At 39.9% G+C, this 24127-nt stretch overlaps 1 protein-coding gene across 1 annotated transcript; it reads left to right on the forward strand.

Moving 5' to 3' along the window:
• Positions 1-212: 212 nt before the first annotated feature.
• Positions 213-23380, forward strand: TRAF6 (TNF receptor associated factor 6). Its single transcript, XM_048307397.1, has 7 exons — positions 213-278; positions 8163-8489; positions 14099-14249; positions 14892-15050; positions 15995-16066; positions 17365-17442; positions 18966-23380. Exons 2-7 carry the CDS (start codon positions 8194-8196, stop codon positions 19845-19847), a joined length of 1638 nt encoding a protein of 545 aa, XP_048163354.1. The 5' UTR covers positions 213-278; positions 8163-8193; the 3' UTR covers positions 19848-23380.
• Positions 23381-24127: the final 747 nt, after the last annotated feature.

Genomic DNA, 24127 nt, shown 5'->3' on the forward strand with positions numbered 1-24127 from the left:
AGCGGAGCGCATCCTGGTGGCTCGTCACAAAAGCATCAGCAGCGCGGAGCGAACCCCAGCCCAGCGCTGCCACAGCCACAGGTGGCGACACTTCTGTGCACGCTGCGGAGGGGTGACAGTGACACCGACGCCGCAGCTCCCGCGGCTCTGCCAGCCCGCCCCGCCCCCGCGGCGCTGCCCCTCCGCGGCGGCAGAGGGCGCTCCGTCCGAGACGCGGCTCCGGCGCTTCCCGAGGAGAAGCGGAAGCGGCGGCGAGCGGGGAGCGGCCGCGGGTCGCGGTGAGTCCGGCGGAACGCGGGGGGCGGCCGGGAGGGTGGGGGCTGCGGCGGGCCCGGCCGGCCGGCCGGACCCGGGAAGCGAGGGCCCGGCCGCATTCTGCGAGTGAGGGCCCGGCCGGCGCGGGCCGCTGCAGGCGGGTGGCGGCGCCCGGCGCGGAGCGTTTTTCCCCTGGGCCGGGGCTGCCGGCTGGGCAGCGAAGCCGCCTCCTGCCCGGCCCCGCGGAGCTCTGCGGCCCCTGCCCCCAGCTCGGGGCTCGGCCGGGCCGGGCCGGGGTTGCCGGGAAGGGCGGCCCGCGCTGGGGCAGGGCGCTGATGGGGCTGGGGCGCGCCGGCCTGCGCTGCTCCGGAATTGAAACCGTGGCGCGGGGCCGAGCCCGGCCGTGCCGCTCGGCCCGGGGCTCGCAGTCACGCTGGCTGGCCTGCCGGGTGGGAGCCCGGCTGGAGTGACTTTGTCCTGCCTCTGCCCCGGGGGTGCCATCGGACAGCGGGAGGAGCGTGAGCAGCGGGTGGCTCTCGAGCTGTGGTGCAGCTTGTCTCGAGCACATCAGCTGAACGTGGGCTCTGTGTTTCCCACTGTGAAATGGGAGATACTCGGTGAATGCTCCGAGAACACGTTAAAGAGTAATTTGCAAGAGTGTTACTGTTTCTAAACCCTGTAGCTCTTATTTTCTAGTAGAGACTGGCAGTATTTAATATTTATTGTAACTTTATTAACACGAGTAATGAATTATAACTTCGGTAGTAATTTCCATCAATTTCGTCTGGCTCAGATAGGTCACGCTGAGTCTTTTCGTACTTAAACGGAAATCTCAGCTGTAGGTGGGAGGAAAATGTTCTAATTATATCCCTTAGACCTAGTTGTTAAAGCTTGCCGAAAGTATTCTCCCATGTTTGCCTCTGACGCTTTCTGCAGCGCTACACCTCAGCTATGTGGATTTTGTGGTGTCTTAGATACTACTGAGTGATTAATAAAGTATTGATTTGAAACTTCGGGTGCATTTTGCGGTGTGTTCACCAACTGTTAAAAGACTTGCAAGCAAACTGCTTTGTCTTCCTGTAGAATGAAAAAGCTGTAAAACTTGTGCTTCTAGTAAAAGAAGGGGGGGAAAAGTCACCGAAGTATGCTGATAAAAGCACTTGGATTATTTTTGTGGTATCACTCTGGGCATAATTCTTTTGCATATTCCACAGTACATTCAGCTTTTCCCAGGTGAGCATTTATGGATCTCAGTCAGTCTCTGTTGAATGAGAACTTGTCAGGACATAAATGGCTTTTTAAGTTTTGTAGTACTGCCACACTGCAATACTGCTTTCTATCTTTAAAAAGTGCTGCTGTATTTCAAAAGACAAGGCACACAGTAGGTACCTATGCTGACAGAACTTCAGCATGAAAAAATATCTGAGGTGAACGTACATGCTTTTCTTTACCCCTTGAACTTCCATGAGTTTACTATGTCAACAGTAACTTTTGTATCTCAGTAGCACGGATCAGCTAAGTAGATGTAAAAAAAAAAAAAAGTTTTAGCTCCAGACCGTGAAAACTGACCATAAAAGATTCCGGGCATAAAGTGTGTCAGAAAGAAAATAAAAGTAAATGTAAGGTGGAGTGAAAAGGAGAAATGTTTTAATTGCTTCAAAATGTGCGTGTTTAATTCATTGTTTGCTTTCCCAGGATCTCAGATCGTTCTATTAATGCCACATACAAGCCTCATGCCTGTAGAGGTGGATGGGAATTGAATGTAGCCTGGAGACTGTACCTTGCAGAAATAACATTAGTTCACAGCCATACCTCTTCCTGCCTGTTTTTGAAGTGCTTTATGGGTGTTTACTTTGTCCCCACTAGGGCAGCATCTTACGTGCCCTGTAGATGTACTGAGAGGTATAGAAAGACATAATGCATATCTCAAAGTGTTCTCAGTGTGCAAAGGGAGAACAGAAGCCAGAGTCCCTGCCAAAGTAAAGAGTTAAACAGTACTGTTCTTCTCACTAACAATGCTGTCCTTGTATTTGTTATTCTGAACAGTTCCCAGTAAATTCTGTCTAAAAGTTGATAAATTGAAGAAAGTTTCAGGGAATTTTGGCTTTGGTTTGTTTTTTGTTATGGAAAAATCCATGGAGTATCTTGGTGTTAAATAGACTATAGTATGCTTCCACTGCTCACTAAAATTAAATTTGTTTCGACATACTTAAGTAGGATAAAATATGAATGTAACTGTGAGTGTGCCACCATCTAGTCTCCTAAGTAACATTCTAGCATGAAAATACTTATGTGATTAAAGCCTGACAGCATTCTTTACAAATAAAGAGAAATCACCTGGAAAACTTCAGAAACCCCCAAGGGCTGCTCTGCTCTAGTCAGGAGCTCTTGATAGTCTAATGAGCTCTGAATGTTGTATGATTGTGTTTGCCTCAAACAAAAATTTTTCTTTCAAGTCTTCAAGTTGACATGTTAAAATGGTGTGAGTATGGTGGTCATCCTAAAGACCTGGATGTCTTAACAGTTACTGCTATTAGCAAAAAAGAAAGTTCGTATCTCAACAGAGTATTAGCAACATGCTTGTAGAGTTTTACAAGAAACCAGAATTTAGTTTTTGCAGTTACAAGTTCTGCCCGAATCTCCTATTGCTTCAGCTTGTCTAGCCATTTGATAGCTTTGAAATGAAAGTGTTTTATAAGTATTAATTAAAAGGCATTAGCATAATTTCATGTGTTCTGCCTGGATGAGGCCATAGTGATGATAGCTACAAACCTCATAGTGGAAACACATGGTGCTTATCAGTTATCAGTAGACCATGGATTAATGTGCCTGGGAATAGGTTTTGCAAGTATTACTCCATAAACAAGTTATCCAAAGTCACTCCACTGGTCTGTCAGTCTCATGACCCAGAAATCTATACCTACATATGCAAGGCAGATGAAGAAAAGAGAAAAGTTGGCCAGTTTTGCTGTCGATGCAGTGCTAAAGGCATTTGCCTTGGTGGGTGTGTCCTGGCCAGGCTGCAAGCAAATTAATTATATTTGTGAACTTTGAGTAAGAAAAAGGATTTGGAATAGTTCTCTCTATTGATTCCGTATTTATATGGGTAGTCAGTGTCAATTTTCCAGGAAAGGTCATGTGGAAATTAATTGTTTTAAGTACTTCCTGATTCATAATAAAATTTTTCTCTTATAGCAGCTGGTACTTCCCTGCACAGTATTCCTTAAGTTTGACACATGCTTGAAAATATCATTTCATATTTCATTGTAAATAGTATACAATGCCTACTTTTACTTCCTCCCTAATACTCTTAATAGGATAGTGGGGTTTTACAGGCAATCTGAAGATATTTTCTGGTACCAGTGATTTTTTTTGATTTAGAGGAGTTTGGCGCTCAAAAATCTATAGAAGTCCTACCTAAGCTTCATTATACCATGGGACTCGAAAAATCAGAGTACTGAGCTTTGTTGCATGCATTAATTTAAAATATGGGCAGTTTAAATTCTGGTTTGAAATAGGTTTTATCTATCATAAGGTACATTATTTGTAAGGTACATTATTCTTGCAGGAGTTGGCTCTTCTGGGCTGACTGTGCTATCTCACATCAGCCTAATCACTTTGTAATGTAGCAGTGTAAATAGCAACAGAGCACAGTTACTTAGTGAAGAAAGGTTTCATTGTGGTTTAAAGTTGGAGAAGTGGGATGGGGACTCCTGTAGTTTTAACTGTCTTTTCTGGGGCGTGAAAGTTTCATCCTTAGGGCATTCCCAGACTTCTGCAGCACAGGTAATTATCAAACAAGTTCTGTCCATTACCATTTGGCGTGGAAAGCACCTTCCTTTCTGTTGGCAAGCAATACAGCTGCTGCCTTGGAGAGCGAAATCAACTTTTGCCAGCCCAAGGCCTGGATACCTCTGTGCCCAAGCTAAAGCCCATTATCTCCAGAGTCAGCAGGTCTGACAGCACTTCCTAGCTCTAGAAAAGGCCATTTCAGGTACATTACCAAACATAGTTTAAGACTTTCTCTGCTTGAGAAACTTCACACTATCGAAAGCAAGAATTACTATGTAACGATCCAGTTTAATTGCAGTTGTTCCTGGATCTGAAAGCTGGATGTTGTGAAAAAAAAAAAGGTATAGAGAGCAGTCTAGAAAACTGTTTAATGTATTAAACGACTAACATTTTAAAAAAGGATAAGTTCACAAGGCTGTGGTGTACACAAGATATTTTAAATTATTATTTGGATATTGTTGTACTTGCATTTGACTCAATTTTGTTCAGCATAGAGGAAGAATAGCAGCTCTTATCAGTAAGAAGAAAAACTGATGTGGTTTTTAGGAGATCTTAACTTTTATTTCACTGGAAATCTGTTTCATAGTCAAAAAGAAAGGGTAGCAACTTGATTTGAATTTTGGGATATATCCTAGTTAGGGCGTTAAAATCCATCCTTTTCCAGCCTGAGCATTTTTTTAATTCCCCAGGAGAGGAAGGTGAAAAACTGCTACAGTAGGCTTACAGACTGTCTTATCTTTACTGGGGAAAAGACCTGTCAATACCACTCAAAGTACACTTTTCTGTAGCTGTTTTTGTCCTAGCATTGCTCTGTCCAAAAAGATTAAACCTATGTTGCAGTCTGGGAGGGTAAAGTAACTTCCACAAGAAACAGATCTAATTACTAGTATAGGAGTTACAACTTATAGAGAAATTAGTTTAAACTATGGTGAAATAATAAGGCCTTAGTTAATTGTCTGAGTAACAGCAGTGTGGATTTTGATTTCGAAAATTGTACCTTGCCCCACACCTAAAATGTGTCTGGAAGAAGGAGGATTTTGCTCAGAGATAGGATTCCTCCTACTTTTATCCATTTCATCTTATCTTAGGTAAAATATGAACAGAGTTTAAAATCTGGCTCTTAATCACCTTGTTTAAGTTGCCTCTTTGTGCCTGAATTTCCCAATTTAAAAAGATACTTGCACTTCTTTTTTTGTGAACCACTTGGTCATATACAGATAAAAAGCTCCATGTAGGAGTGGAATGTATCACTGAATAAGGGGCTTTTTGTGTGAGACTGGGATGTTGACTGATTGCACTGACTCATTCATTAAACTGACTCTAGTAAGGGAGTTTTGTTTCTGTAAACTGAATATACCTACCTGCGATGTCTGTAGGAACAATTCAAATGGGCAAGGAGAACACTGCTTGCACAGCACTTAAGCCTACAAAGTGTTCAACTCGTGAGATTATACCGAGTCAGGTCCTGGTTTCTTCTTTTATAAGAACAGTATTTTAAATAGTATGGGATTTTTTTCCTAGGAACAGCCCAAGAGCAGAGTCACACACTTCTTTGCAATTAATGTGACAGCTGAATTTGAGTAAAGCTGTTCTATATTTCTTCTTGTGACTTCCTGAATTCCGTTGTGACATTGCTAAAGGGATGTATGTTCCTCTTCCCTTTCTTAGTCTCACTAAATATACCCCTGTGGCTTAGAGTAATGTGAATTTTTCAGTCCTAGGCTGGCCTGTGGATTCTAATATCTTGCATACCAACATTCCCACTCCATTGACCCAATTTAGTTCCTGTAGTTTTTCATGAGATGTGGCCTGTGGACTGATCATCCTCTGCAGCAATTGTTAAATAAGTTATGTTAGTTAACAGTGGAAACAAGCTGGGTTTTTTCTGCAGAGAGAAGAGAGCTACTGATGGCAGTCTAAACCAAAGATCTCTGTCATAGAGCATCTTTCTAAGCATTGATTCTTCTGCTTCCATTCTAAGTCATTTGGGGGAGCTGGTCCTTTTGTGGGATTAAACTGGTCATGTCTGGACTATGGCTGGAGCAGCTGCTGAGAGCATTCTTAGTGTTTAGTTTGTATTGATGTTGTGTTTAGGAGCCCCAGTTATAAAGCCAGTTGTGGTAGATAATGTATAGGGACAATACATTGGGGTGGAAAACAGGAGTGGAAGTGAGCAGCACTTTGGGTGCAGTTCCAGACAGCTCTGCTCTAGAGTTATCTCTGCAGAAAGTGAGCATTGCTGACAGGTTCAGTACAATTCAGAACTGTCATCCTGTGCTTTGAGGCTCTGTACCTTAATGGTATTTTGGAAATGTCAAGAATGCTGCTCTTCAGATACTTCTCATACCTCTGCATACCGCAACAAGATGGAAAGTCGCGTATTTATACAACAGAATAAAAGTTCAGTTTTGATTATTCTAACTATATCTAACCAAAATATGGTAACTTTGTTTTTGTTTAGATAGATCTGCCTCTTTTTTTTACTCTGGATAGCTGGAAAAAAATAGCTCATAGAGTGTTAGCATGGGCAGTATTGCTAGTTGTTTATCATGTGGATGGCCTAAAGCACATTTCTGTGATGTTTTATGTGTCCAAAATGTATTTTCCATAAATGCTAGTTGAGGCCTTGTGTGATTAGTATTTCTTTTGATGTAATCTTCAAGTGTTGTAAAATAAGTACCCAGATAAAACTACTCATATGTCTTCCTCCTATCCATGAACATTTTGTAAAAATGACTTGTGATATGCAAATTCTGATATAGGCAAGAAAATTTTCAGTTTTGTGAGCTTGTGGTCAAGGTAACCTTATTCATTCTGCTGCCCCCAGCATCTGCAGTAGTGATGCAGATAAACAATTCTTACAATTCATCTCTTGATTGGATTTCCATCCTTAATATATTTTAAATGACATAATGGTATTACAGGGAATTCGTTAGGTGAACACTGCAAGAGACTTTTGCCTGTACTGCTGTGCAAAAGATTATCAAATCCAGGCTTATTGGGCTTGTTTTGCATGCCTGGCTCCCTAACCTTCAGACTACTCATACTGCCTTGCGCCTGGTGATAATCTGTGTTTTTCAAAGAAATGCCATTCATAGAAAACTAACCACAGTAGGATTCTAAGAAAATTATTGTAACTGTTAAAAAAGCAAGGGAGGGGAAGGTTTCTTGGTCTTTAGAATTTGTATTTGTTGTTAAGACCTTTTTTTAAGGTTCTCTCATTCAGTGTAGAAACACTAGCAATCTGTTTGGGGATACCAGCACTTTTTTATTTCATACCTATGAGTTCACCCTGCTTTGGAGGAGTGTTGTAAACGCAGGCTTTAGTATGCCATCCACCACTCTTAGGGAAAGGCGACTTTTATCTTCTGTTCTTACAATCAAGACCCTTGTCCTCCCTGCCAGCTAGCCTGGAAGAGGGAAAGGAGAGCAAGAGCTCTGTTTGAGTACTAGCAATTTGTAGATAGCTTTTGAGCTGTGGAATTATTATCCTTATCTCATGTGTAGCTTCTTACTCAATTTAAAGTCCTACTGGCAGTTCTAAAATGTTATCAGCAGTGCTGTATATTTGAATTTCATTTACAGCACAACAGCTGCTTGGTTTAGGTACTTGGACTTCTATTTTATTTGTGGTCCTGCAGCTAAGTTGATTTGAAATCTATATTGTGAATTGCTCTATACAGAAAACGCTAACTAACATACACACACTGCAAGGAAAATATGGAATTGAGCTGTTGCCCTCCAATAAAACTTGATTCTGGACAGCATTTTTTTGTGCAAAATCTATCTGAATGCCTTAGAACTAAATAATACAGAAGGGATAAAGAAACATCTTCAGTAGGCATAGCAAGGACAAAGAGGATTCTTCTTTTTACAGAAATCAGATAGTCAGATGAAAAAGATTACGAACTATGCTGACAGGATGCAGTGTCCTTTCCTACACATCACAAGATAAGTAAAAAAAGATAAGGGGACAAAACAAAACCAGTGATTTTGAGTAGAACCAAATCTGTAACTCTGTTCTAGTGTTTCTGGTCGGAAATAAATTTTGTTCTTGCCTGGGAGGGAGGGTCTCGAAATATTTTAAATTAACGCATCTTTTTGCCCTGTTGCAGCGCACTCCTGTGTAGCCCTCGATCAGCTGCCATGAGCTTGCTGCACAGTGACAGCAGCTGTGGAGCCCGAGACGGGGACAGCGGCTGCTGCGCAGCCATGGCCAGCGCCTGCAGCGTGGGAGCCAAGGAGGAGAGCTCCAGCGTCGGCAGCAGCGCTGGCAACCCGCCCAGCTCTTTCTCAGAGGAAACACAAGGATACGACGTGGAGTTCGATCCGCCCCTGGAAAGTAAATATGAGTGTCCCATCTGTCTGATGGCTCTCCGGGAAGCAGTGCAGACCCCGTGTGGCCACCGTTTCTGCAAAGGCTGCATTGTCAAATCAATCAGGTAAAGGAACAGTTAGGGAAGCTGCTTTGAAGAAGAAATTCATGTACCAGAGCAGTTCAATCTAAAGGTCAGTCTAAACTGCATAGAGCTGCCCAAGGTGCATTACCAGTGAGTGCTAATAGAACTCTGGAAATTTATGATTCATTTAAGATGCTTTCTAATAAATACTATATATGGCCAGAATGTCACAAATTTGGAAGTTTTATGAGCTTTAGATATTTTGCCATTTTTTACAAATTTACTCAGGTTATGAATCTAAAAATTTATTAAACTTCAAATATTAATTGAAAAAAAAGAAGTAGACAAATCCCCCAAATAAATTCCATTTCCAGCTGAGGATTATAAAACCTGTCTTTTTCCTATGATTGTTTCTCTTGATAACTACAGGAAACTACAATCTGATTTCTTGGTGCAGATAAGGCAATTCATGCTTTCAGTTCTTCACTTGAAATTAGGTGCTTCCTTGTTGAGCTGGAAGAGAGAATGTGATGAGGGAATAGTCTTGAGCAAAGCACTGAGAGAGGAAAGCAGGTGGCATATGAGGGAGCGGGAATAAGATACGAAGGCAAAAGCAGGCTGGGCTTATAAAAATGGATGATTGAAAGAGCAAGAAAGGGCATAGAGTACCTTGTAGAGAGTACTTCCCTTAAACCTGGAATGAAGTCATAAGTTAGTGTTGGATTACGTTGATAAATATTAAGCTGTAGGATTTTTCCTTCTCAGCATAAGCCCAATTTTTTTCTTAGCAATTGCTCACTTAGCTCAAATGTCACTTGGGTAGGAATTTATATATTCAATTCTGTGTGACCCATATCGAGAATTGTCTCATTGTCAACCTTACTTTGCACACTTCTGTGTAGAGATCATTAAACTGTGTTCAATGTTACTGAGTTTTTCCCTGGTATTTCTATTTAGCATGCAAAATGGACAGTGCTTTCTTGATTGGTTTTTCATACCATTTTTCCATAGTTCTATTCCATTTCTTTTTCTTCACTTTCCATCATTTGTAGCTCACTAAATGAATAGAGTGCCAGCAACGATGTTCTCTGAATACAGTATTTTGTGTGTTTTGTGGGCTTCTCTGTCGTTTCTGCTACATAAATTCTCTGGAAGAATTTCTTCATGGAAGGGGTTGTCGAGCATTGGAATGGGCTGCCCAGAGGGGTGATTGAGTCACCATCCCTAGTGGTGTTCAGGAAACAATTCTATGTGGCACTTCATGCCATGCTCTAGGTGACAAGGTGGTGATCAGTCAAAGGTTCTACTTAATGATCTTTTCTATCTGAACAATTCTGTGGTTCTGTCACGGTTGTAGCATATGCTGCTGTATTTTGTCATAGCATTCCTTTTGGAACAAGGAATGAAATGTTGGAGCTGAGAATGAAAAGACAAATTTAGGTTTGCATTTCCTACTTACAATATCAGATTCTTTCTAGACAGCACAGAAGTTTGTGTGTATTTACAGCACAGTTCTTGTTAGCATCAGTTTCATTAATGTTTCTGAGAAACAGATCCAGAAAATGCAGAACACCACCAGTGTTCCCCCCTGAGAATTGATTCTGCAGAACCTGCTGAGAGATATTCAGTTCTCCATTAACTATACCATGAGATCCCCTGCTCCCTTAGTCCCTTGCCTTGTTCGTTGTCTTCCTATTTCTGTGAGCAAAGTACATCAGGCTTTACCCAACTGCATCACTCAATGGTATTCATGTTATTCAGGTGCCGGGAAGAAGGCAAAAAACCCTAAACCTGAAAGAGTCAGCTTTGACTGTAATCGAGTTCCCTTGGCACAAGGAGCTGGCTTCACTTTCTGGCCTTTGCTTTGCACATTCCAACCTGAAGTCTTTCAAGAGGTTAATGTTCGTAATTTCATGCATGCTTGTATGCATTATAAGGCAGTTGTACAGATAAAGACCATTTAATTTTGGAATTCCTTACTTGTTTTGTATGACCTTGCTCTGTTTGTTGGCAGTAGCAGTTTTATACTCCTCTTTAACTTGGGGATTTCTGTGAGAAAGATAATAAGTCTTTAAACCTTCTCGTGGGATTATGATGTCTATAAATTCTGAAGGTAAATTAGTACTTAAATGTAGTGAGCTTTAGAAACATCTACTCAGCAAAGACAACAGAATTCTTAGGTTAAAAACTGAGGGGAAAATTACTCAAAATTACCAAAAATGGGTGTCTCATTTCCAGTCTTTCACATCTTTTAAGAGCTATGGTGTACTTCTTTTTTAATCTTTATGTTTCTGCTGGTGAGCTGCACAGTTAGAGTCATTGGTTAGAATTTACAGCAATACTGGGTGAGAAACTGCGGTGAACCCAAGCTCAGAACGGGTAGAGAAACTTCCTTCTTAAACCCCAGGCATGGGAAATGGTTTCTCTTCCTTTTTAAATTAACAGAACATTTCCTCTGCTCAGTTTTAGGTTTGCAAACAGTTTTCAATGACCAGAAGCTTTTGCTTCTTTTATACCGCTTCTCTATGAATAGTGATGACTGTTGCAGTGAATACTGAACAAAGTGGAAAGTATTTTTTCCTTCAAGACTGTAGATCGTCAGTGTAATATTTCAGATGTTTCATTGAGAGTAAAAGTTTTCCCTCATTCCCCACTGAACTCTGTCTTTGGAGGACAGTTTTAGTGAATGCTTGTGAAAGCAGGGAGGACAGCTTGAAGTGCCAGACCTCTCAGAATCCCTGAAGGGCTGAACTGCAGGCTTAATTGGTATCCATGGATCAAGCTATTGATTTGGATTATGTAGTGTCTCCAGTACAATATTGATTTGCAGTATGTACTGTGTACAGTACCAGATTGATTGAGATATTGAGAAGCTTCTATAGAACTAAAATGAAAATGGAAAGTGATACTTTACATTCTCTAAGTACTGTTTTTTTCACTAAGTGATTGTTGCAGCCTTCATTTGATCAGAAAAAATTGCTTCTCTTTATTCCTCATTTCCCCAGTGTCTTAGCTCAAGCGAACACAGAGATTAAGGATTTAAAATGATGAAGGATGGACAAGTATTTTTTTGAGTAATTGCTTCTTGTGACTTCCACAAAGAATTTAGTTGTTCATGTTGAAGAAGTTGTGGCTGTACTAGAAAAAAAAACTGAAAACCTTTTAAAAACTGGGCTCTTCTATCTTGCACTGTGAAGGACATGATTAGATGAGATTTGATCACAGTAAATGTCTGCCTCCCAGAAAGTCTTGGCAGCTTTTTAAAGAAAGCTGTCTGAAGTGCTTTGAAGTGCTATAAGTCATGGAAGGGGAGAAGCTTATCTACCTAAGTAACTACAAATGAGTTTACAAACATTACTGGTCAACAAAATACATTATTGGAAATTTTAGAAGAACTAACTTCAGGTGCTATAGCTAACTCAATTTCACTCCAGTCTTCTCCTATATTTTAGGGCAAAGCTGATTTAGGGTTTGTAGTAGAGCTTGCCAAATATCAGAACCTCTGTTTATTGGAAAAGCAGAGTTGTGAGGTAGCAAGGGGCAGCAGGGCAATCTTTGGGTGCTGGCAGTTCATCTAACATCTGGCATGGCTGCATTTAAAGTCTCTACCAACTGTCTCAGCTTTTCAGCTAAACCGCTCACTTGTTAAAATCACGGAGCAGGCTTTTCTTTCAAAGTTATTCTGGCTTTACTCTTGATACCTGTATTTTAATCTCAAGGAAAATTATAGCAATATTCATTGTACTTTGTAGCAGATGGCCACTGTTTCCCAGGTGCTGTTGCAAATGGCAGAGTGCAGTGTGATAAATAATTCCAGCATAGGAAAGCCTTCACTGTAATGTAAGTTAGAATCGAGGTGCAAAAACTCAGTTCTGTCACAGGAAATGTATAGCAACATCTTTGTCTGTAGATGGATCTAAGAAATGTTTTAGACACAATCCTGATCCTTGTAAATAGATTTGAAGCCTGTTTAATATCCTACAATGGGTTATTGCTTTTTCCTTACTACACTTTCCTACTTTGGAAAATTGCAGTTCATTCTTATTTTGCCCTTTATCTGCTAGTTATATAAACTGGAGACTTGATAATCCTTATTTCAAATTAACTTCTTGTTGGCTGCTCTCATTCATGTTTAGCTTTTCTTTGTAGAAATAAAGCTGCTGTCTTATCAGCAGTCCTACTGAGCTATCTCTATACTCCACTAAACAGGGTTTTTGTAACCAAGTTATACCTGTGAAAACTGATTACCTGTAGGTTGTGAAGTGAGGGAACAATTCTGGCTTGTGACAAAGATCACACTGATCATAGCTCAGGGAGCTCTGAAGGAAGGCAAGCTAAGTTGTTTTCTTTCTTCCACTTGTTTAGGAGTATGACTCAGGCATATGGTGAGCTTGCTCTGCAAGCAAAAGCTGTGAAAGGAACTTCATTGCTTCTATTTGAAGTCACAACTTTACCTCCACTTCCTCTAGCAGCATTGCTGATGGAGTTGCTGAGCGATTATTTCCTTTTCCAACAAAGAACATAAATTCCCTCCTGGTCTCCACAGCCCACTAGGTTCTACTTCCCCTCGTGCTTGCAGGCAGTGACAATGATCTGGCCTTTGATCCTTGCACGACAAGTGCTCTCTGACATTTTTCCACCCCATGTATTTTTCCATTTTATTGCTGTTTCCGTTAGCACTCAGGAGCTTTGATACCTTATGCTTCTTTAACTGCATTACTTAACTGTGAATCAATATGTTGGCCTACTGATTTCAGAATTACCTGATAGTGGAAAATTTGATGGAGATGATCCCCTTTTTTACTCCATTTCTAATGATTTTTGTATATACATGCAGGTAGACAGAACCTGATGAACTGGAACAGGCTGTTAGTTACCTTGTGCAGGTTGCATGCGTTCATGTTCCATCAGATTCCAAACCTTCGTCAGTTAGCACTGACTTCCAGTCTGTTGGCTGTTAAAATGGTTTCAGATGCCACACCCAGTTCCAAATCCAGCGTAATTTTCATAGTTACTAATAATTTTTGTGTCTGGAGTTTTTCACCCTGTTTGCTGTATAATCAAATTGAAGGATGACGAGCTGATCAAACGGCTTAATAACAAAACCAGCAAACTGAGCAATGTGTGATGTAATGCCAAACAGATGAAGTGAAACTGGAAAAAAAGACAGTTTTGCTTTTTTTCTCAGCTGTGATCACCTTGGGTGTTTAAAAAATGAGAAAGAAATGAGAGGAGGTCCAAGAAAGTTTAAAGAATTCTTTTGCAGGAGTATGTGAAATATTCTTTGATGTTTGAGCTGTATGAAGTACTTACAGAAACAGGACTCTTAAGTTCTTAGTGTATTTACATATTCCTCAAGTTTGTTTCCAGAGTACTTAACATGGCATTTGTACAAATAAAGTGTGTTTGAGTTTGAAAAGTGCTGCAACCCCAGTCATGCCACCTCCAGTGAAACTGTGTTTTCAATTTTTCTGAAATACCTTCCATATTTTCTGGTCATTGCCACATAAATACCATTGTTTGCAAAGATCTTCTTACTGTGTTGTTATTTGGCCACTAATGTCTTGCTGGTGTAAAAATATTTTAAATTTAAAGGCTTGGAGATCTGTTGGTAATACTGGAATGTCTTTCCTTGCTTTTCTGCATTGTAGAGATGCAGGTCACAAATGTCCTGTAGACAATGAAATTCTGCTTGAAAATCAACTTTTTCCTGACAACTTCGCCAAACGGGAAATCCTTTCATTAATGGTTAAGTGTCCCAACAAGGGCTGCAGTATGAAGATGGAGCTCAGGCACTTAGAGGTGAGAATTAGTTTTGAAAATACGGAACCTTGTTTTCACAGAGAAGTAAAAATTCCAAATAACTTAAATAGACGGTCATACCTGGTACTCATTTATGCTGATTCAGTGCATTTTTCTTTCAAGATTATAGCTACACATATTTGTTTTTTGATGAGTATGTAATTGTAGTTAGGTGATTCTCAAGTGAACATCATAGTGCATGACAATTGTACTAATGCAGCTTTTTGTTGAGAATCATTCATGTCTTTTAATCAGCTATGTCTGTACTTCACATGTACAGACAGAGTATGTCAGCTATGTCTGTATTCACACAAGTTTCTTAAAGTCAGTTTAATAGTCTCTTGAAGTAGCTACATATATGAGTTGAAATAATTGTTTTGGAAAATAATATATGCAGTTATAAGGATAAATATAAAACTAAATTTTTACTGAGAGCTTTCTTAAAGCTCTGAGTACATGAAACCCTGACCTTAGTAATGGGACAGTAACAGGCTATTGGTAGAGTCAGCATAAGTGTATAAGGGTTTCCTTGCATGAAGGAAAGATCGTGATTTGTTTGTCTTGCACGGTGCTTTCTCTTGAAAACGGATGAGATGATGGTTCTTGTTTGAAGTATCAAATCCCTCTTCTGCCCTCCTGCAGGACCACCAGCTGCAGTGTGATTTTTCCACTGTGGAATGCCCACAGTGCCAAGGAACCTTCCCAAAGAACCATCTGAAGGAGCACATGACCCAGGAGTGTCCAAGGCGCCAAGTGTGTTGCCCAAACTGTGCCACATCTATGGCCTATGAAGATAAAGAGGTACTTAGCAGGAGTCTTCAGTTTGTCAACCTGCATTCACATGGGTTTGCTTGGAAAGGCAACAGCAGTTAAAAAAAACCAAAAAAAAAACCAAACAACTGAAAGGTTTTGGTGTAGAAGAGCTCTTTGTGCTGCTGCACAGCTGAGAAGCTACAAACTCAGGACATGAGCCTAGAACAGGCAAAAGCTGGGGAGAGATTGTCCTTAAATAGAAACTTACTGAGAACCATGTGATGTGAGGAGACTTGTGTAAGAGCCATTGATTTCTGACCTTACCATCAGACTGGCCAGTATCTACTGCCAGTGGAATACAAAAAGCAGTATTTACATTTGCAGATTTTATGCCTGGGAGAGAGAATGTATCAGGAGAGAAATCTTTTGGGGATATCTGCTACCACACAAGACCAAGATAATTTCTGAATTCTTTTCCTGGCTCTGCTTTTTTCACTTGGGTGATACTGAGGATAATACTTTCCTTTTGCTGTTACCATTTCTTTATCTCTGTATGGATGTGTTCTATCTCAAGGACTATTAAATGTCATGATATTAATATTGTGAATTGTCAATCAAACATACTTAACATAGTCCACCAATACAAATAAAAAACAAACAAAAAAAGCTTTCATATAGCTCCAGTACAATTGAATGTGAATTTTAGAAACTTCTGGTTACATTCAGACTTCTTTGGAGCATAAGAGCTTTAGGAAATAAAGTAGCTGCAACTTTATGAATCTCTTGTGTAAGTCCAGGAAAAAACAGTAATAGAAAACATACTGTTCAGGGTAAAGGGATTGGTTTTGTTTCACAGTTGCATACAGCTAAATGCAAAATTTGGAATATAAATAAAAATCTATAATGTCTGATCAAGGGTGATTAGCCCTTTCTTAAATTGGGTAACCTTACTGATCCTTTCTCCCCTTTCTTTTTTCTGTTTGATCACTAAGCTTCATGACCAAACCTGCCCACTTGCCAATGTATTTTGTGAATATTGCAACACAGTGCTCATCAGAGAGCAGGTAAGAGACTCCCTTTTTCTCTGTTTATTCTGAGTCAGATGTTTCATATTTACATTGCTTCTTTAATCTGAAGTTAAACTTGGAGATGCAGTTTGTCTGCTAGCTAATAAAGCACTGCCTGCCTCTCTCTGAAAATGTCCAGCGCAGGTGTGATCCTCCCTTAAATGCTGTTCCAGCTTCCAGTTGCAGTCTGGCAAACCCCTGTAGGATTTTGGCTGCACATCACATTGTTCAGCTGTACTGCTTCTTGACAGGGGCCATGCTGCATGTCTTTGATCTTGGATGGAACTTAAAAAATGCCAACAACTGCCAGTGGTTATGACTGACATTACAAGAGGAGGCTTTGATTTGGGCAGATGGGGAGAGCATTTGTACTTGAAAGCCACTGTTGGAAAGTAGCTATAAGTAAATTCACTATCAAACTGCAGATGCTGGCTGGAATTCTGCTTGTCCATTACTATTGTAATAGCCATTATTATTTCATCTATTCAGTATTAACTTCATTGGCAGGAAAATGGTAATTGTTGATTTATTTAATTTGGGATGGCAACTGTGTTGATGGCCTGGGTTAAAATAAAGAATGATCTTCTAAAGTCCTGAAAAACAGAATTGAGCTTAGTAATGACAATGGGAAAGGTCTGTTGTCAGGTAATGAACTGCAGAAGTGGGGAACAGAGAATGCTAAACATTCTCAATAATAGCTGACCTGTATTAGCCTTGTGTTGTGCTTCATGATGATATTGAAACAAAGCAAACACCTGGGCTTATATAAACAGGGATTCTGCCTGTGAAATACACAACTCTCCTTTGCTCTCTTTAGGGCTTGTAAGGCATCAACTGAAGTTGTCATGCTTTTGAGGGAGGGTGGATAGGGAGGATCCAGAGCAGTGAGATGACTGATCTGGATCTGGAAAACAGGGACCACAAAAAAAATTGAAGAGAGACACAATAAGTATGTGCAAGTAGCCCTTCAGAAGGGAAGGAAACGGACACGATCTGGCTGGAGGATAGGCTGGAAACAAAAGGTGTTTGGTCTAGCAAGGAAACTTGAATGCTTTCTGAGGCCTAATGTAAGAACAAAGTCAATGAATTGTTACAGTACATACAACTAGGATGTAGAATTTTTACCATCAGCTAACATTTTTGTTCCAAACTTCCATATTCCTTTAAGAAATTATGTAGGTATAAGCTGATCTGACTTCAGGTACCTCTTCAGAATCCATCCAGCTGTATCGTTTTTAGATGTTATAAGAGAATACTCTTGATGAAGAAGTAATATCAAATCTGATTTGTTTTAGATGCCTAACCATTATGACAATGATTGTCCTACTGCCCCGGTACCATGTTTTTACAGTGCCTTTGGGTGTCCTGAAAAGGTAAGCCTTCCATCAGTACCATGAATTGCAGACCTTCTGCATGATTTTGTCTATTGGTTCTTTAATGTGTTCTCCTATTCGTCTCATTCACCAACCCAAAATCTTCAATGATTTGTGGTTGTAGGTTTTTTGTTTTGAGGTATCTTAATTCTGAAACCTATATGTTGATACATTGCATTTCAAAATTGCCTTTTCAAATTGAAAAAGCTCTGTGAACAATTTGCTTGATGACCTTGCTTTTATTATTTCATGTTTTCTCAGCCTTCTTGTCAATAAAGTAGCTACTAGCATTTCTTCCAAAGCTGTGGCCAAATACACTTACGAGTCCTAGAGTTCCATAAAGAAAATCAATTTTATTAAATTCTAAAATTATTAATCTAGATACTCTTATTTCTAGTTTTTTAATACCTCTTTGTAAAAATGGGTCTTTCCCTTTCATTTGCACATCAGTTTTCATACACCATTTGGTACTGTGAAGCATTTTAGGAAATCAATGAAGGGAGTAAAGTGCTGATTTAGAACACAGGAAAAATTCTAAATATATTTATCACTATCAGTCTTTCACCATGTCTTTATTTTGAGTTGAACAATGTTACTGAAAATGTACACCATAATTAATGATGGTTTCATAGGGAAATTATCACTCCTACAAAACCTGAATTTTTTTATCATGAATGCTCATTAACAAGAAGGTGACCCTGAATAAACACCTAGTGCTTGCCTTTGGAATATTTGACAAGAGTGTTTTCAGTATAAAATACTCCATATTTCTTCATATCTTGTTTTTATTTTCAGGTGCACAGTTTGAAATATACTGTTCCTATTTCTCATTGTATGTACTACTGAAATACTTGCTGTCTTTTACTCAAAATTGCTTCCATTTGAAGTGCGGGTCTGGCCTTTAATAAGAAGCTGTTCTCAGTTTCTTCTGGAGAATTTAAATTTTGTTGTTTTCCTGGAGATGCTACAGCTTCTGTAAAAATACAATCAAAGGCTCCCTTATTAAATATCACATAGAATTATGCAACAATACAATATGCTATTACTAATGATAAATATTCTATCAGGAATATTTTTGTGACATCTCAAAGTCCCAAGCCAACAAAAACAATAATGTACATATCTGATTTATATTGCAGTCATTTATGTCAGTTCTATCTTAAGTTCACAAGTTAACAATTCCATGCTGAAACCACCTCATATATACACTTCTGTTGAACCCCAGCTCTATCAACATCAGGGCAAAGACATAATGATCTTAAAGGTCTTTTCCAACCTAAAAGATTGTGCAATTTGTCCACTGGTATTTGAACTTCTTTTTTCATTTTTCCTAACAGTGATCATAAATTTGGAGCTCTCCATTGGTAGTGTCCTATTGTCACACCTTGTCCTTGATTCACACTGCAGTTTTTCTCACATGACAAAAGCAACTACTTGTTTGATTTTCTTCAGAGCCATGTTTAATCACATCTGTGATTGCAGATGTTTGATGTGTTCCTAATGCCATATCTCTTAAATCCTAGATGCAAAGGAATGAACTGGCACGACATATGCAGGAGTTCACTCAGGTTCACATGAGAATGATGGCTCAGAGTTTCCAGAACATTAGTGTCACTGCTGCAAATCCTGTACCCTTCATCAATGGCCTACCCTTCGAGCCTGCCCTCTTCTCACATGTGTCACATGCTGCATATGACTGCAATCCAGAAGTTGAAAACTTCAAGGAAACTATTCAGCAGTTGGAAGGTCGTCTGGTAAGACAAGATCACCAAATCAGGGAACTCATTGCTAAAATGGAGACTCAGAACACTCACATGGCAGAACTCAAACGTACTATCCGAATCTTGGAGGGAAAGATTACTGAAATGGAGGCACAGCAATGTAATGGTATTTATATCTGGAAGATTGAGAACTTCAGTGGACTGCAGAAAGCCCAGGAAGAAGAGAGACCTGTAGTGATGCACAGTCCTGGCTTCTATACGGGGAAGCCTGGCTACAAGCTGTGCTTGCGCCTGCATATCCAGTTACCAAATGCTCAGCGCTGCGCTAATTTTATCTCTCTGTTCGTCCACACTATGCAAGGGGAATATGACAGCCACCTGCCCTGGCCTTTCCAAGGCACCATACGACTTTCTATTTTGGATCAATCAGAAGGGCCGGAAAGGCAGAACCATGAAGAGGTGATGGAAGCCAAGCCAGAGCTACTGGCTTTCCAGAGACCAACAATTCACCGCAATCCCAAAGGTTTTGGTTATGTGACTTTCATGCACCTGCAGAACTTGAAACAGAGAGCCTTCATCAAGGATGACACGCTCCTGGTGCGCTGCGAGGTTCTAACGCGCCTGGACTTGAACAGTGTCCGCAGAGAAGGCTTCCAGGCCCGCAGTACTGATGGAGCCATGTAGCCTGCAAGTCCTAACCAGGGGAATGGAGCCTTACTCACGCTGTTCCACACAGATCACAAAAGTGATCTTCTTGTGCTTCATTTTCCACAAAGGCTGTGTTGCCAACATAGTTGATCTTCACCTGAATGGAACTTTGCTGTTGCTGGTATATTTTTTTCTCTATGAGGTCATATGCTTAAATATTTGGTAAGGTTCTCTCCTGAAATAATAAGCTACTTCTGTAGCAAGCTAACTAAATGAAGTGTTAATCAAAACTTAACTGCCTACAGGAAAATCCTATTGTAGAACCTGTGCATCTCGGTTTGGTAAAACTTCACTCATATCGAATAGATCTGTAAGTCTTCACCTCAGTGCCTTGAAATAGATGCTGTTGGAAGGAAGTAGCAAAATTAATAAAGATGAGGAATTTTTTCTTTTTTTTTTTTCACAGAGCTTGGGAAAGTTGAGAGAGTTTCTGTATTAACTTATGTAGAATTTTGCATTGGCTAGGTCTCTCTTGAAGTTTGAAGTTAGGGTTAGGACTTTGTTCATGTCACCAAGGGTTCAGGTATGCTTTGACCCTTTCCTCCTTCAGGAAGTTGCATGTTGATGTAGAGTTGATGCAGAGTTGATGCTGGTATTTCCAAAAGACATGAGGTAGTGCTGTGGAGAAGGCTTAAATGACTGTGAGCTGCATTCACTGAAGAAATACTTGTAATGTGGTCTGAAAGTGCCTCCCTAATTCTCTTTATTTTGATAAATCTTTCTGTAAGTGTGTCCTCTAGGCCCAGAATGTCAACCACAATCATCAAGAGATACAAAAGTTCAGCATTTGAATGAACTGCCTTTGTGCTGGTGGAATCTCCTAGTGCTGGACATGTTTCAGGTTGTGTGGACACATGAGTAAAGGGATGCACCAGAGAGGGTGATGCAGAATTTGTTTTACTGTTGTTGAAACCTGAATTTGTACAAAATCTGAACTTTTGACCTGCATCTGTTGAAGTGATCTCTTGGATTTGTGGATGATGTACAACTCATGTCATCCCCTATGAATTCTCCGTGGGCTGCTGGCCATATTGGCATCCAGCTGCTGAGGGTATTTCCTGTCCCTTTAGACAATAGGAGTTGGGCCAACTCAGCAATTTGGACAATAAGGAAAGCCTGCTAATTCGGCAGTGTGAGGAAAAAGTGTAATCCTGTTTGCTTTTAGGAAGAAAATCTGGCTTCCACAGTTACTCATTTATCAAACACTAGATTCACTGTGCCAAGGATTCATGAGGTTCCTAATGCTGTGTGTATTATTGTTTTCTGTACTGACTGATTGTATGCCATGTAAATGTTAGTTTTGAGCAGTCAAAGCTGAATAGTTCAAGTTCACTGGTGCTAAAAATTTTAACTTATCATGGTGCTGATAGAGTTCTGAATCTGTCTTTAAAAGGAGGGAAGAAAAACATTTTGTTCACCCCATAACCTAAGTACACATTCCCATACTGAAGAAAGAATTAAGCGATGCATGAGCTTATGTGTATTATTTATCCAAGCTAGTGAAACAACCTAAAGACTTGAGACACTGCAGCTTAAGATATACTGAAGAGTGTTCCAACTGTGTGGCCTCATCAGAGCAATACCAGTGGGGAAAGGGCACATTGCTTAGTATGTACAAGACTAAAGAAAGACTGCTGTACTTCGGTGGTTTGGGAGGATACTCTGCCTGCCTGCATGAGAGGTAAAGGTTCCAGGACCCAACCTACCACTTTGTTCATCATATCCAGATGAGTAAAATTTCTTCTGCAAGTAGAACCTATTAGATGGAAGAGGGATTGTGGTCAATGGAGTATTGTCATTACTGAAACATGGACTTCCTGGCTAATGGTAAATGCAGTTAGTTGCTGGTGACTTTAGTGTATTCTCTGTCATTAGGGGACAGGTGAGCATATATTACTCAAACTATGGAAAGACCTCAGCTTTAAAACCAAAGTAGGTTTTATAATGAATAGCCTCATCCTTTCAGCTGCATTGTGCTGCAGTGTCTTCATTTGGAGCGCTCCCAGTAGTTCAGCCATTCTTACCTAAGAGCTGTCAATGTCCATGGCAGTGCACAGAGCCACTCTACACAGAAGGCACTGTACACAAGTACAGTGTAATCCATTTTCAAGCTGTGTTACTATCCTTGTTTTTTTCAGGATGCTCAAAAACTGACATTCTCTTTTGTTCCCCTTCTTGTTTTTTGGGGGCAGGAGGGAGAAGCAGTCAGAAGAAACACTCATTTGAGAGCTTCTTCCTGCTCCAGGTCCTTCCTCAACCCTAGCAATAAGAAAAATGTCCTTATTCTCTGTTCAAATCATTTATACCCAAGACCCACTAAATGCATTAATACTTTCTTTGCTTCTGAAGATTTGCATTCTGAATGCAATTTTTGCTTTGAGCCTTATCTGCTAGATCTGATGTACTTCTGCCTCTGAGGAGGAGACTCCCTTTGGAGGCAGGGTTTAAATTATTCAGGTTGAAATTGTACAACAGCACAAGCCAATAGGGAATAGAAGGCTACTGCATGTATAATACTGTACTGGCCGTAGTAATATGGATGCTTTATTCACTGCTGCTGTTCTACTGGTTTTGTGTTTTTATATTACCAACTAGAATGCTGAGTGATGTCAAATTACTGTAATGTCAGAGTATTACATGAGAGACTCTCAGAACTAATTTGCTAAATGTCAGTTAAATCTTACTGTCATGAAAAGATTATAAATGTTAACAAAATATTTATTCACATACGAGTTCATTTTCCTCTTTTCCCTTTCTCCAAATCTCTGCTTTTGAGAACTTGTTTTACCATGGTGGATTGAGGTATAATTGCTAGAACTATTTAAATGGAAGGAGAAAGGTCTGCAGAGTTGTCTCTATAACAGATACAAAGAAGTATGGGGATTTAACCCACGTCCCATATAACTTGTTCACAAGGGGGTAACTTAATGCTTTGCAGCATTGCTAGGTCTCAAGGTGGTTATAAAGTGGCTTAGCTGCTTTTATCTTCCAAATTTCTGTTGTCTTTAACATGTTTTAAGTCACCAATTCTTATGTGTATTTGCAAAGCTGCTATGGCACAAATTTTCCAATTATAATATATTATGAACGTGTTATCTCTTTGCCTCTGAATGTTCCCCTGCAGGGCAGGGAAAATTATTTTGCTAAAAATGTTGGTATGTAATGTATATGTGGGAGCTCAGATAATGTGAGATTGTACAGAGTTGGTTTTTAAGCGGTCTCATGATATGTCTGGTCATGTTTGCTATCAAGGGATTAAACTTGCTAATGAAATGAAATCAGGATGACCTTCTGTTCTTACTTAGAGATGGCAGCAGACCAAATACATTGATGATGGATGCAAAAGATTATTCTGTGTCAATGTTAAAGGTTTGTATTGGTTTGCATTTGAACAAAAAGAAAGTACTCCTGTTCCCTTGGGTGTATTGATTGATAGTTTAATATATTTTGTAATTAATGCACAGCTATTTTTCTGACAGAACTTCAAAAAATAAACTAATTGAACTGTGCACTGCATGTTGCATATTTATTCATATGGAGGGCTGTTCAGAAATACTAATTGATACAGGACTGCTGTGGTAGTTTCTCTGTTTTGTGGGTTTCAGAGGTAGCTGGTATCATAGAGCACCAAGAAAGCAAAGACTGTATTTCAAGATAAAAACCTTCTGACATTTATAAAGGGTATTCATAGTTTTATTCATTACTAGAAGATACAGCTGCTGTATGATGATAATAAACTAAGGGTTCTCATAATCATCCTGTAATAAGATGTAACTCAAAAAAGCTGCACACCTCTCTGGCCACATCTGCTTGCTTGTTTTATTTGTCACAAAAGCAACTATGGACTGAAGCTTTGTTGCAGGATACTCAGATCAGAAACCAGAGGGAGTTCCTCTGTCAGTAAGAGAAGTGTGGGCTTTATTGCAGTCTCTGATTTATCTCAGCCTGGCTCTGTTTTTTAATAGCATCTGCAGGAAGGGATATTCAAAACCTTATGATTCTTCTGAGTAAATTTAGTGGTATTGCAGTAATGTGTAGTTAATGTCAAGTTAATTATGACTTTATCTTTCATCTAGGTGGTCCTAATAGGTTCCACGAGTGAGGGAGAGAAAGGCCTGCTCAGACATTGGTTATCTGTTGTGTTAATCTATTTTTAATGGTCCACATTTCAAGTGCACTAAAATCTTCTTTTGATGAGATGGAGTAATAATGACCTTTTCTTAAGCAGAAGAAGCTGGCATTTGCAGCTGCCCCAG

Source organism: Corvus hawaiiensis, chromosome 6, assembly GCF_020740725.1.
Source record: "Corvus hawaiiensis isolate bCorHaw1 chromosome 6, bCorHaw1.pri.cur, whole genome shotgun sequence".
Taxonomy (NCBI): domain Eukaryota; kingdom Metazoa; phylum Chordata; class Aves; order Passeriformes; family Corvidae; genus Corvus; species Corvus hawaiiensis.